This window comes from Neomonachus schauinslandi, chromosome 5 (assembly GCF_002201575.2).
Source record: "Neomonachus schauinslandi chromosome 5, ASM220157v2, whole genome shotgun sequence".
Classification (NCBI taxonomy): Eukaryota; Metazoa; Chordata; class Mammalia; order Carnivora; family Phocidae; genus Neomonachus; species Neomonachus schauinslandi.
In genome coordinates, this window is record NC_058407.1 from 95,082,470 (window position 1) to 95,095,813 (window position 13,344).

Genomic DNA, 13,344 nt, shown 5'->3' on the forward strand with positions numbered 1-13,344 from the left:
TAATGGACTGGACTTTAAAAGGAAGACAGCAATCAAGGAAGACTGCCAGGTTGGCCAGAGCCGTGGGAGGGGTGACATCACCACCAAGATAGGAAAGATGACAAAAGGAACGGGTGTGTTGAGAGAGAACAGGTGCTCAGTTTGAGGCAGGTTTGAGATGCCCATCAGATATTTAAATGGAGATGCTGAGGCAGAAGTGGTTTGCATTTGTCCTGAGTTCAAGGAAGTAGTCCAAGCTAGAGCTAGAGATTTGGGAATCAATGTATAGATGGTATTTAAAGCCTTGAGGTAAGAAGGGAGCTGAGACCCTAGCTGCTTTACTCACCACTGTATCCCCAGTACCCAGTTTCCATCACGTAGTTAGGTATTTTCTATTGAATGAAGAAATAGAATGCATACAGACTGAAGTTGGAGGGAGAAGCCAAATCTTTAATAGACCAAATTGTATGAGGGCAGGGATTTAAAGCCTTTTATTCGAAAAGCCCAACCTGTGTTCCAAGTTCAATGCAGTCATTTAGATGCTGATTCTGTCTGATGAAATAAACATTTCTTTAATGGTCTGGGATGCTGCTGCTTCTGAATTCAGCATATATGACTTTCGTGGAAAAGACAGCTTTTGCAAAATTCTCTTGTGCAATCATCTAGTCTTCTAGCAATTCTTATAATGCAATCAGAAAGGGAAAAAAATCATTGGTTTAGGATGCAAAATTTCTATTCCTAAGTCCTATATAACTGACTTGAGTTTACTTGCTTGGCCACAAAGCAGCAGCTGTAAGTGCTGGTCGAGAGACAGCGTGCAGTTAAGCAAGGGAATAGATACTTTAGCTAACAGGGTGCAATATGCTACTTGAGTGAACATTACTATTATTATGCTTTTAAAATTAAAGATATGGGACACCTGGGGGACTCAGTTGGTTAAGCATCTGCCTTTGGCTCAGGTCATGATCCCAGCGTCCTGGGATCGAGTCCCTCTGCCTACCGCTCCCCCTGCTTGTGCTCTCTGACAAATAAATAAAATCTTTTTAAAAAAATTAAAGATATTATTTGTCATCAGGAACACAATTTCCAAAGTGTCTATGGCTACTCTCTCCTGATCTTTGTTGCCTGTGGAGCATAGACTGGATTTTTAGAGATGTAGCCCTAAAGGAACCTATACATTAAGCAGAGTGGCCCTCAGTCATTTACCCACGTGACTCTGTATGACAGCCCCGCCCATCTTTTTTGGACCCAAACAGGAGGAAGGCTGTTGGGGTACCTGATGGTGATGATGCCTGGGGGGAGGAGCCTAGAAGGGTAAGCTCAAATTTGAATGTGTGGGGCCAATGCCTTGCCAGACAGAGTTCAGTGAAGCAGCAGGACTTGAGGCAAGCCTCCCATGCCTAAGACTAAGAAAGACACTCTGGAATCCACTATGGACAGGTAAAGCAGTCTCCTTGTTGGTGCTTGCCCTGGCTTTTCTCTCAGAGCACATCTGAGTTTTCAGATCAGGAGCTATCCCTTTCTCTCCTCTCACTATCTGACTCACTGCTTGGTCAATATGTACATTTATTTTTCTGGATCTGTCTCATCTCTTCAGATCTTACATGCTCTCTGCCTAATTCTCTCTGTTCTGTCTCTCTTCCACACCCAAAAGAACTTTTATGGGCCATGTATGGCCATGTACTGCAGTTAGGACTAGTTTATGGTAATATTAACATAGCAAATGTTTAACGATTCAAATCATGAAGAGGTAATAGCAATAATCTAGTATACTAAAGACAGTTGTGGAAATTGTAATACTAATTTTGTAAATATTCAATTGCAAAAGGACTTTGTAAACTTTCCTGGGGAGCCTTTACTGAATAATTTAGCTACATAGTAAGGAAAATATTTTTTTAATGCCAATATTAAAAACTGCTTGAAAAGTCACTATGCTGGTATATACCTATTACAGGAAGAAAAATTCAGTCAAGTTATTTAATGTTATAGTTCCAATCACTAGGCAGTTAATGGCATTTTTACTATTTACTTAGTCTTTCAATTTCTTCAGACACTGCTAACTTATTTCTTAAAATGTATTTTGTAAGATTTACACAATGTTTTCACATGTAGTTTATGACAAGTTATTATCACAACTTAACTTTATTCCTACTTTTATGATTACTACAAATATGAGAATACCTAATCCATATACTTTATCTCAATTTAACTTTTATAAAGAATTTAGACTACAGAATTAAGATTTTATTTTTTAAAATCTTTTTGAAGACTGTATTATTAAGTAATCTATCTGTATACCCAATGTGGGGCTCGAACTCACAAACCTGAGATCAAGAGTCGCACGCTCCACCGACTGAGCAAGTCAGGTGTCCCCAGAATTAAGATTTTTAATGGAAGACTCAATGTTCTTCAGAAAATTTTCTTGAGGGCAAAAATGTCAGCTGTCTGCTCAGCTTGCAATGAGATTTTGAAAATTCATCTGAGGTCTAAGTCAGAGGTAAAGGGTTCAATGAAAATATCTGTATATAATAAAATGCAAAGCAATAATTAATAGTTGAAATTCAAAGGCAACAAGGAGAAAAGATGAAACGGAACAGGAGAAAAAGGGAAATACATAATTATCATTAGGGAAAAGAACATCTGCAGAGGGCATTAGTGATGGCACAGGACAGGAGAGGACTCGGTCATGATTATTTTTAACCCACCTGTCTCCGGTTTGCATTGCTGGGGATGCAGCGATGTTCTGCCTCAGGGAGCACAGCTGTCTAGGGCAGCTGTCGACTTGTGAGCTTGAAAAACTGCCCCTACAAAGTCCTTCGTACCCAAAAGAGAAACTAAGAGAAGAGGGTACTTGAAACGGGCTCCTAGCTACAGTTAAAAGTGATGAACCGGGGCGCCTGGGTGTCTCAGTTGGTTAAGCGACTGCCTTCGGCTCAGGTCATGATCCTGGAGTCCCGGGATCGAGTCCCGCATCGGGCTCCCTGCTCGGCAGGGAGTCGGCTTCTCCCTCTGACCCTCCTCCCTCTCATGCTCTCTGTCTCTCATTCTCTCTCTCTCAAATAAATAAATAAAATCTTTAAAAAAAAAAAGTGATGAACCAAGAAAGTTAATTAAAAGGTCACCATCAAGCAATTCGCTTCACTGTGACTGGTCACTTCTGATAGAAACAGGAACTACGTATTTTCATGTGAGCAGAAGGCAAAAGTCCATCTGAATTCTCTTACCTAAGCCATGTCCTTTCCTATACTCCCAGAACACCTTTGCTTTCTCCCAGCAGCAGATCCCCACCTAATGCCTGGGCATGACACAGTACCCCCCTCCACCCCTTTCTCAGCTGGACAGCCCAGGAGGGCAGGTTAACTGTTTAGAGAAATTTATCAGTAAGGAATGATGCTATCAGTTTAAAACTGAGCCAAGAGATTTTTTTCCCCCTTTTACTTCAGTATTGATTAAGCACTTATTATGTATTCAATTTATATATGCTAATGACTATATGCAAATTATGTCACAACAGTAATAATAATGGTGGTAAGTGCTATGATGATTACTATAAAATTATTTTATTTTTTGGTATATGAAAATGTCATGTTTTCACCATCAAAACTTACGATCTTGGTCAAAAAATATGGAACACTTCATGAATTTGCGTGTCATCCTTGTGCAGGGGCCATACTAATCTCTGTATTGCTCCAATATAGTATATGTACTGCCAAAGCAAGCAATAAAATTGTCATTTTAAAGTAAAGCCAACAATCATTAGATCTTTGTTAGCAATTATGTCAGATTCCTGCCAATTTTTAATTCTAAAATAATATGATTCAACAATTTTTATACTGTTTGGTATAATGTGTATACTGGTGATAAATCTAGTTCTCTGCCTAAAGTGTATTTCAACAAGCTTCATGTGTGTGAAGCGCGACATTTAAATTGAGACAGCTATAAAAAACTCATCTGTGTTTACCTAACTCTTAAGGTTGATGCTTGGGTATTTAACTTTTAACTTCACGGTCTATCACATGTACTGCATTAAAATTAATTCTCAACATATGTCCTCCCAAAGACTGGTACATGTTTGTAGAAGCTGTCTTCACAACAGCCCCGAAGTGGCAACAATCCAAATGTCCATCTACAGGTGGAGGGATAAATGTGCTATGGCCATGCAGTGGAATATTACTTTGCAGTAAAAAGGATCAAACTACTGATACATGCAACGCAAATGAATTTCAAATTCATTATGCTAAGTGAAAGAAGTTGGACACAAAGTAAGAGATAATGTAGGACTTATATGGGATTCTAGGAAGTGGATAGTAATGTAGAGTTACAGAAGGCAGATTAGTCGTTGCGTAGAGGGTTGGGGAAGAACTGACTGAAAAGGTGAATGAGCAAATTTTGGGGAAGGGTGCCCTGAAAATGTTCTGTGTCCTGATTGTGGTTGCAGTTTTGGGTGTTTACATTTGCCAGGACTCATAAAATCGCACGTTTTAAATGGGTGAGGTATGTAAATTATACCTCAATTCTTAAAAAAAAAAAATAAATAAAGGTGAAAAAAGTTTCAATTCTCTTGCCAGCAAACCGTATTCAAATCCTTGCCTAGGTCTTTACTTTTACAAGTTTACTGCACTTCTGCCCACTGCCATTAGGTGGCAGCATGATCTCCACAACTTGATGAATACATTTCTGGAAAAGACTAGGGACAAAAACGAGAGAGACATCATTAGTGCTTTGGTATCAACCACATGTATAGCTTGTTTTATGTCCACAACTGCAAAGAAACTGCAGTTAGCCAAGAGTATTTCCACAAATTCAATTCAATTTAGTGCTTATGACATGCAAAACACTGCTAGGCATATGGAAACCAGAGCAAGTCCCTGCATGTGAGCAACACAGAGTAATAGATTATATTGCCAAGCTAAAAAGGCAGCAGGATGCAAAATTGCATATGAAATCAGTATAATCAAAATCATGTAAACATGCCTATAAGAAGACCAGAAAAAAATTTTTAACAGTAATTTTTATTAGATACTATGTCGAATTATTTGACACTGTATCCTAAATTTTAAATTTTTTAAATTTAAATTTTGTTTAATGTTTAAAGAGTGATGTGCATGCAAGTTGGGGGGGGGCAGAGGGAGGGAATCTTAAGCAGACTTCCCACACTGAGGGGGGAGCCCAATGCGAGCTCACTCTCACAACCCTGAGATTATGCATGACCTGAGCTGAAATCAAGAGTCAGATGCTTAACCCACTGAGCCACCCAGGTGTCCCTAAATTTTAATTCTTTAGTATTTTTACATGTAAAACTTTCAACTTTTTGTATTATACAAGTTAACAAATATTACTCTGATATTAAAAAGAAATCTTTTCTCATAAAGTGATACTTTCTGCCTCAAAACACAAAAAATCCAATTGGGGAGACAGAGATGTCAGTGATCAATTGGTAACAGAGGATGAGGGCTTTGACAGAGATAAACTGGAGAATGAAGGGAAACTACAGGAGGGGTTTTTGTTGCTGTTAAGTGTTCGATTTTTTGCCTAGAAATGTTGGGATAAGCGGTGGTGAGAAAGAAGAGTTGAACTGTGAACTGGCTTTGAAGGATATGTAAGTTTTGTCCAGTGGAAAAAGGTAGGAAAGCATTCACTGAGAGGAAGCGCATCAGCAAGGTGACTGGAAAGAAAAAGCCACAGGATCCGACACTAGCACCAGGGAATCAGCTGCATAGGCCTTGAAGATAGGAGGGGAAGGGAAAAAGTAGCAGGAGAGGAAGCTAGAAATGCAGAGTTGATGATCAAACGTAAAAACTGGCCTAAATACCATCTTAGAGCTTGGGATTTATCCTGTGGGCACAGGAGATTCAACTGGGGATTTTTCAACATAGAAATGACATGGTCACGCCTGGGCTTTTGTGAGATCACTCTGGCACAGCACGGAGAATGTTCTTTTGGAGGGACTGGGGCCAGACAGACCAGCTTAGAGGCCAGGACAAGAGATAAGCCGAAAGGTGAGGGCTTTGAGAGTAAGCAGAGAACAGCGGGAATAGCGCAGGTACAAAGACTCAAGAAATATGGGGCGCCTGGGTGGCTCAGTCGGTTAAGCGGCTGCCTTCGGCTCAGGTCATGATCCTGGAGTCCCGGGATCGAGTCCTGCGTCGGGCTCCCTGCTCAGCGGGGAGTCTGCTTCTCCCTCTGACCCTCCCCTCTCTCATGCTCTCTGTCTCATTCTCTCTCTCAAATAAATAAATACAATCTTTAAAAAAAAAAAAAAAGACTCAAGAAATATTTGGAGGTTTAAAAAATAAAAATACTGAAAAACAAAAAAGAGATTTGAATCAATAAATTTAGATCATTAAATATGAAGAAGAATCAAAGATGAGCCAAAGCTTTTCGCCTGGTTACTTGAGATGGAAAAGTAAGGAGAGACAGGATAGTCAGTACAGAGGACATTTTAGGAATTACTGTTTTGGTCAGGCTGGGTTTGAAGTACATATTGGACATTTAGGTAGAGTTTAGAGGGGAACTCCGAAAAAATTATGGAACCGAGGAACAGGTTTGTAAGTCCAAGTTGTCAGCATCTAACAGACAGCTATGAGAGGAGACTGTCCTGCGAGTTCATACCATTTGGGGGTTCTGGCTACCTCTCAATTTTTTTTTTTTTAAAGATTTTATTTGTCAGAGAGAGTGAGTGAGCACAAGCAGGGGGAGCTGCAGGCAGAGGGAGAAGCAGACTCCCCACTGAACAAAGACCCAATGTGGGACTCGATCCCAGGATGCTGGGATCATGCTGAAGGCAGACGCTTAACTGACTGAGCCACCCAGGAGCCCCTCAATTGGTCTTAAATATAAGCATGAAGAGGGTTTTATAATGGATTCCAAGTTCAGTAAGTCTCAGGCATCCAGTGAAGTAAGAAGAGGATCTTCTCTGGTTTGGCTCAAGTCATTACAGATATTTTTAAAAGCTGAAGGAAAGCCAGGAGAATGAGCGCTACTCCTGAATGTTCCTCCCTCTCCTCACCCACAGCCTCCTGATGAAGCAGAGGAAGTTTCTTTACCATTTCAAGAATGTCCGCTGGGCTAAGGGTCGCCATGAGACCTACTTGTGCTACGTGGTGAAGCGGCGGGATAGCGCCACCTCCTTTTCACTGGACTTTGGTCACCTTCGAAACAAGGTATCAATTAGTTGCTTCCAAGCTAGACTTCGGGCACTTTCAGAACCATATTCAGATAGTACTACTTTCACCCTGCTTCACGTTTAGGTCTCCACCAGATTTCTCAAATCTCTTTCTTTTTTATATCCATGAAACCAGAACAGGTATGCCCCAAAGCATGCCATTTCATGTCCTCCCTGATCATGCTGGGCACATTACTGTGACACCCTGCTTCAATGCCAAGAGTAACTGCCCCCAAACTTTCCTTCCCTTTCCCCAGCACCTGAATTGCCTTTGAGATTAAGGAAATCAAATATAAGAGCCTTTTGATTTGGAAGAATATTGTCAGCTCACTCAAGCTAAATTTAAATGTGAAAATTCCCTTTCTTTAAAATTTTTGGGAAAATTAAGAAAAAAGTAGGAAAAATTAATGACTCAATTCTGTTTCCCTAATGATTTCTAGTCCCTCCTGCTTACATAGATCATAGGCCAATGAGTACATTCAGCATGGTGAGACCCAGAATACTCAGGGAAGCCTCAATTGGTCGATTAATTAAATCAATCTCTCAGCATCTATCAGAGAATTATATTTACAAGCGACTTCACCATCCAGATGGGTTTGCATAATCTGAGTATTTCATGTCTCAAAACAGGCAGTGAGATCTGATACTGGTGGGATCCCAGGGAAGAATCCATAGGTGGAAGGACATTGTCTGGCTCACTGTTAAGTGTTTATTTTATGATTCAATTTCCTTTGCCTCCATTTGTATTGTGTAAATTATCTCACTTCAGTTGTTTTACATTCTAATCTCTTTCCTGTTTGGTGATGTGACACATTCTAAGTGGAGAAGGGTTTGCTGTTACCAACCCTTTCTTTCCTTCTCCTTTATTCCTCACGATCGATACCAGGCCATGTTATTGGTGAGGACTGAGAAGATCCAAGAGTTGGATGAGTTGTCCCAGTCACCTGAGTGGTGATGCCAGGAAATGAAACCTAGATCTTTCAGATTCTAGGACTAATGACTTTTTGGCAATACTATGCAGATTTGCTCTATCTCATTATTGCGCAATTATTACAATCACAGGGATCATAGGATGAGCAATCACATTATTTAATTGTTCTGAACCCATAGCAGTCCTATTACCTCTCCTACAACACCCCTCTGTTGGCCTTAGCCTAATCTCTTTTACCCCTTCCAGTCCTCAACCATATGTTTCCTACCTCCCCCTAGTGGTCTGGTGTATTTCCACAATGTTACAGCAACAGGCCATTTTCTTTCTCCACAAACGCGCCAGAAGTAACTTCGCGAACACAACTCAAAACTCTGGAACACTGTGGCTACTTCAGCCAGACTCATCGCATCCTCCTGCTTTTCTGTTCTGTTGTAACCTAAGGCCCAAACTGCAGACACGCTAAAAAAGATTACTGGGGGAGGCAGATGAATTAGTGACCATAAAGCTGCCGGCACCGCAGTAAAGGTCACTAAACGTCACCTAAGTCCTCTGCTCTGTCCGCAGTCGGGCTGCCACGTGGAGTTGCTCTTCCTCCGCTACATCTCCGACTGGGACCTGGACCCTGGCCGGTGCTACCGCGTCACCTGGTTCACCTCCTGGAGCCCCTGCTACGACTGTGCCCGGCACGTGGCCGACTTTCTGAGAGGGTACCCCAACCTCAGTCTGAGGATCTTCACCGCGCGCCTCTACTTCTGCGAGGACCGCAAGGCTGAGCCCGAGGGGCTGCGGCGGCTGCACCGCGCGGGGGTCCAGATCGCCATCATGACCTTCAAAGGTGTGAAGGGGACCTCGTTTGGGATTGCAGTTCAGAGGAGAAAAATCGGGGGGGGGGGGTGCGGAATTCAGCCAAAAATTGACTAGAATAGGAGGAAGAGAATTAAGGCTTGGACACCAGGCTTTGCAGGAAATGAGATTTAAAAGTGGGGTGGGGGGGAAGGGTTTTCTTTCTTTCCTCTCTATTTGGGATCTGAGCTATCTGCTACCCCATGCCCCTCCTTTTTTAAAGATTATTTTTATTGCTGGAATACTTTTGTGGAAAATCGTGAAAAAACTTTCAAAGCCTGGGAGGGATTGCACGAAAATTCCGTTCGACTATCCAGACAGCTTCGACGCATTCTTTTGGTAAGGGGCTTCTTTGCTTCTCATTTTCTTTCTCTCTCCAAAGTCATCTTTTCCTGGAGCTACTTAAATTTTCCTTTAGCATATTTTTTACATTGTCTGTGCATGTGTGTGTAGGTATCACTCTCATTTTTTCTCTGATGAAAGCCGTTACTGTGTCTTTTTTGTGTGTGTTATTTCTCCTACATTTGAATTTGCTCTTTTGTTTCACAATTCAGAGCCCTCTGCTGAGATGCCCTTCCCTTCCCCTCTTTCATCACCCACAACTCTCTCCGTTAGACTCTCCTCAGGATTCTGTTTTCCTTCAGGTAGAATTCCTTCCTCTCCTCTTCCTACCCCTCCCAAGTTACTTTCTTCCACGATGTTACAAATACATCACTCAGCTTCTTTCTTTCTTTACAGCCCCTGTATGAGGTTGATGACTTACGAGATGCATTTCGTACTTTGGGACTTTGATATCAACCTCCAAGAATGTCACTTAAAATTAACCACCTCTGAAGACAGTGGGTAAAAGGACAATCTTTCAAGAATTCCGTTTTTCTTCAACTCTCATTTTCTTAAGAGTTTAGAGAGAAAATATTCATTACAGGACTTTGTAAAAAAAAAACCGTCTTGAAAGTACAGAAGGAACACAGGCCCACCAGGGAAATGCTGCAACTGGTGCAGCTTTTAATGCAACAGCGCCCCCTACTGGGAAATAACAGAATTGCAGGGCCTGGGAGCGCCTAAAGTGCCGTGTTCTATGACTGAGGGAGGAAACAAAAGGTAAATCTGTAAAAGCATGGTGAGAAGATCAAATGTTTTTATAATATGTATCCTTTATTATGTGATTCATACGGAGTTTTCAATGATATTAGTGATATATTTTTCTACTCTTTTCCTTTGGGGTTCCCTTTCAAGTGAACAAACTTGCACCAGTCCATGATCTATACAGAACCTCCTAATGAAAGGATCTGGGTAATTGTAACCCCAAAACATCTTCCCAAGGCATTAATATCTAAGCATGCACTGTATGTTTTCATTGTCTGAGGTATGTTTTTATGTTTGTACATAAGACAATTTTTTTCTTGGTATGAAATATGCATGATCACCTTCAGGCTATTTTATAATAAAGGATCTTAAAATGAATGAGGACTGTGAAGAAGACACTCTAAAAGTTAGTTGATGCCTCAATTAACACATCTGGAAACATAGATCCTTTTAAAGAAGCCCATAGGTCAGAAACCGCAACCATAAATTTCACATTTAATTAGGTAACACTTGGAAAGGACTTGCTTCAGTGTTGAGAAAAGAAAAATCTGTCCTCTCCAGTGGGTCTCGTAACTTGAACAGTGTCAACCAGGCCAACATTTCCGACTTTTTGTATGTATGCGATGCTCCTCTCAAAGAAATGTTCACTATGTAGGACAGTGTGACAAAAAGAGAGTAACATTTGGAAAGGAAGGATGACAGAGCATTCATTACAAAGAAATAGTGTTTTCTCCAGCAAAATGTAGGGAGCCAACATGGCAGAAAGTGCCTCTTTGTAACAACTCTCTTTGACTAAGAAAAATATTAAAAAATAACCATATCACTGTGCAGTTATTACCTAGCAACCCTTGCAATGCAGATAAATAGATCTGCAAGACAAGTTGAATGCACAATTGCGTTGCTTTACAACTACAAATGGGTGCCAGGACTAATCAATAGGAGAAAGAATAATCCTTTGCAACAAACTGTGCTGGAACAACTGGATATCTATATGCAAAAGAATGAATTTGGATCTCTTACCACATACCACATGCAAGAACTAAAACTATAAAACCCTTAGAAGGAAACACAGGTGGAAATCTTCACGACCTTGGATATGATCAAGTCCCTTAAATATGACAGCAAAAGCACAAGCAACAGAAGGAAAAAAGAGAGAAATTTGACTTCTTTAAAATTAAAAGCTTTTGTGCATCAAAAGAAAAGCAAGGAAGTAAAAAGACAATCTGCAAAATGGGAGAAAATATTTACAAATAATATACCTGGTAAGAGTTTAGTAGACAGAATACACCAAGAACTCTTACAACTCATAAAAAAACCCCAACAACCTAATTTTAAAATGGCCAAAAGACTTGAATAGACATTCCTCCAAAGATGATACACACATGGCTAATAAGCACATGAAAGGTACTTAACATCCTCAGTCTTTAGGGAAATCAAAGCCAGTGAGATACCACTCAGACTATTAGCATGGCTATCAACAACATCAAAAACAATCACAATCGTTGCTCAAGATGGAGAAACAAACCTTCCATATGTTACCTGGTGGAAATGTAAAATTGTGCAGCTGCTATGGGTAACAGTTTGGTGGTTCCTCAAAAGCTGAACACAGATATCACCCAGCAATTCCACTTCTAGGTATATATCCAAGAGATTAAAAGCATACGTTGAAACAAAAACTCTTCCGTGAATATTTATAGCAGGAGTATTCATAATAGCCAAAAAAAAAAAAAGGAAACACCAAATGTTCCATCAAGTGATGGGTGGATAAATAAACGTGCTAGATCCATACAACAATATTTTATTCAGTCATAAAAAGGAATGAAGTAGGAACATGATACAACATGAATGAATCTTGAAAACATTGTGCCAACGGAAAGAAAGCCAGACACAAAATGCCATATATTTTATGATTCCACTCATATGAAATGTCCAGAACAGGTAATCCCACAGAGACAGACAAAAAGATTAGTGGTTGCCAGGGGCAAGAGGGAAAAGGGCATGGGAGTTACTTAATGCATATGGAGTTTCTTTTGGGGGTGATGAAAATGGTCTACATTTCAGTGGTGATGGTTGCAAAACATTCTGAATGTACTAAAACCCACTAACGTGTATTTTAGAGTGGCTAAAGTTTACATGTGTGTGAATTGATAAATGAATTTATAAATGCAAATTTTATGTTATGTGAATTTTATCTCATTTAAGACAAGCCAATATGACTTGAGTCAGGTGACCCTAAATTTGAATTGTTTCTATGCGACAGTGGGCAAGATACATTTAACCTCTCTACAGCTTTAGTTCCCGATCTCTACATGGGTATGATAATATGAACTTTTCACAATTTTGGTAAGTATTAAATTAGAAAATAACACAAACACAACTATCTTAGTGATTAGCATTGCTACCCTTTCTGTTTGCCAGACAAACCTAGAAATCACCCATGACATCACCGTCTGCCCCCATATCGGGTCCTTACACTTTGTATGCTAAATACTTCTTGCATTCACTTTTCTCTCCCTCCTCTACTAGTACCTAAGAAAGAGAGTAAAAAACGAAAACAAAAAATAGTCTGATAGTTGAAAGCAGGCCTGACACTTTTAGCCAGGCCATTATTATTTTCCTGTTGGACATAAACAATCTCATAGAATAACAACCTCAAACAGGATTATTCAGACTGATATGAGAGAAAGCAAAACCATTTCATAATTTGTCTGAGCCACCCCACAAAATACCAAACACCACCTCTCTTGGCTGGAAGGAATGACTGCTACTTCCTTACCAGTTACAGCTTTATCCGTGTTCTAGTCAGCCCTCCAGAAAGATGGGACACACCCGATTATAGAACTGACCTAATTCCCTCACAATATCTAATCTAACACAAATTCCCATTTTCTTAGCCCCTCCCCCAATTCACCAAACGAAAGCCCAAATTCTGTACTTAAATTCATAGTCATGACGTGTCTCAGTGAGAGAAACACCCTCTTACTGACTAGACACTTCATGGCTCATGGCTGCCCATAATGTTGGTTCTCCCTCACGGCAAGAGTAATAAATCCCACTTGTTCAACTACAGGAGGCGAGTTATTTATTGTCTTTGGATGGAGGCCATTGACACATCTTAGCTGGAGCTACCGACATCTTAGTCTATTATAATAGTTATGATATTCACTAATTCTTGTAACATTTTACTGACAAGTGTAGAGGCCACTTTGAGTGAACAGGTTTGAGCAATGGAAACAAGAGCGAGGCAAAAGGGCCCACAGTGACTACCCAGCTGACACACAGGCTCGTTAAGTGACTCACCTTGGAAATCGCCATAGGTCCTAACTAACCAATGGGCTAC

At 40.4% G+C, this 13,344-nt stretch overlaps 2 protein-coding genes and 1 non-coding gene across 3 annotated transcripts in view; 1 reads left to right on the top strand and 2 right to left on the bottom strand.

Annotated features, from left to right (window-relative positions):
* Positions 1-13,344, bottom strand: part of RIMKLB (ribosomal modification protein rimK like family member B) — a 156,166-nt gene that overhangs the window by 125,688 nt on the left and 17,134 nt on the right. The gene's annotated exons all lie outside the window — the stretch shown is intronic.
* On the top strand, positions 1,342-10,382 carry AICDA (activation induced cytidine deaminase). The gene is made up of 5 exons (XM_021690405.1): positions 1,342-1,419; positions 6,995-7,142; positions 8,640-8,910; positions 9,142-9,257; positions 9,657-10,382. The coding sequence occupies exons 1-5, from the start codon at positions 1,376-1,378 to the stop codon at positions 9,708-9,710; spliced, it is 633 nt and encodes a 210-aa protein (XP_021546080.1). The 5' UTR covers positions 1,342-1,375; the 3' UTR covers positions 9,711-10,382.
* Positions 3,599-3,703, bottom strand: LOC123324966. The gene has a single exon (XR_006540142.1). It is a non-coding gene; the product is annotated as a U6 spliceosomal RNA (small nuclear RNA).

Bases quoted from the DNA above. Each gene is read 5' to 3' on its own strand.
- AICDA (XM_021690405.1), top strand. From the start codon at position 1,376: ATGCCTAAGACTAAGAAAGACACTCTGGAATCCACTATGGACAG. The intron at 8,911-9,141 runs GTGTGAAGGGGA...CCTTTTTTAAAG, and splicing joins CGCCATCATGACCTTCAAAG to ATTATTTTTATTGCTGGAAT. The intron at 9,258-9,656 runs GTAAGGGGCTTC...CTTTCTTTACAG, and splicing joins AGCTTCGACGCATTCTTTTG to CCCCTGTATGAGGTTGATGA.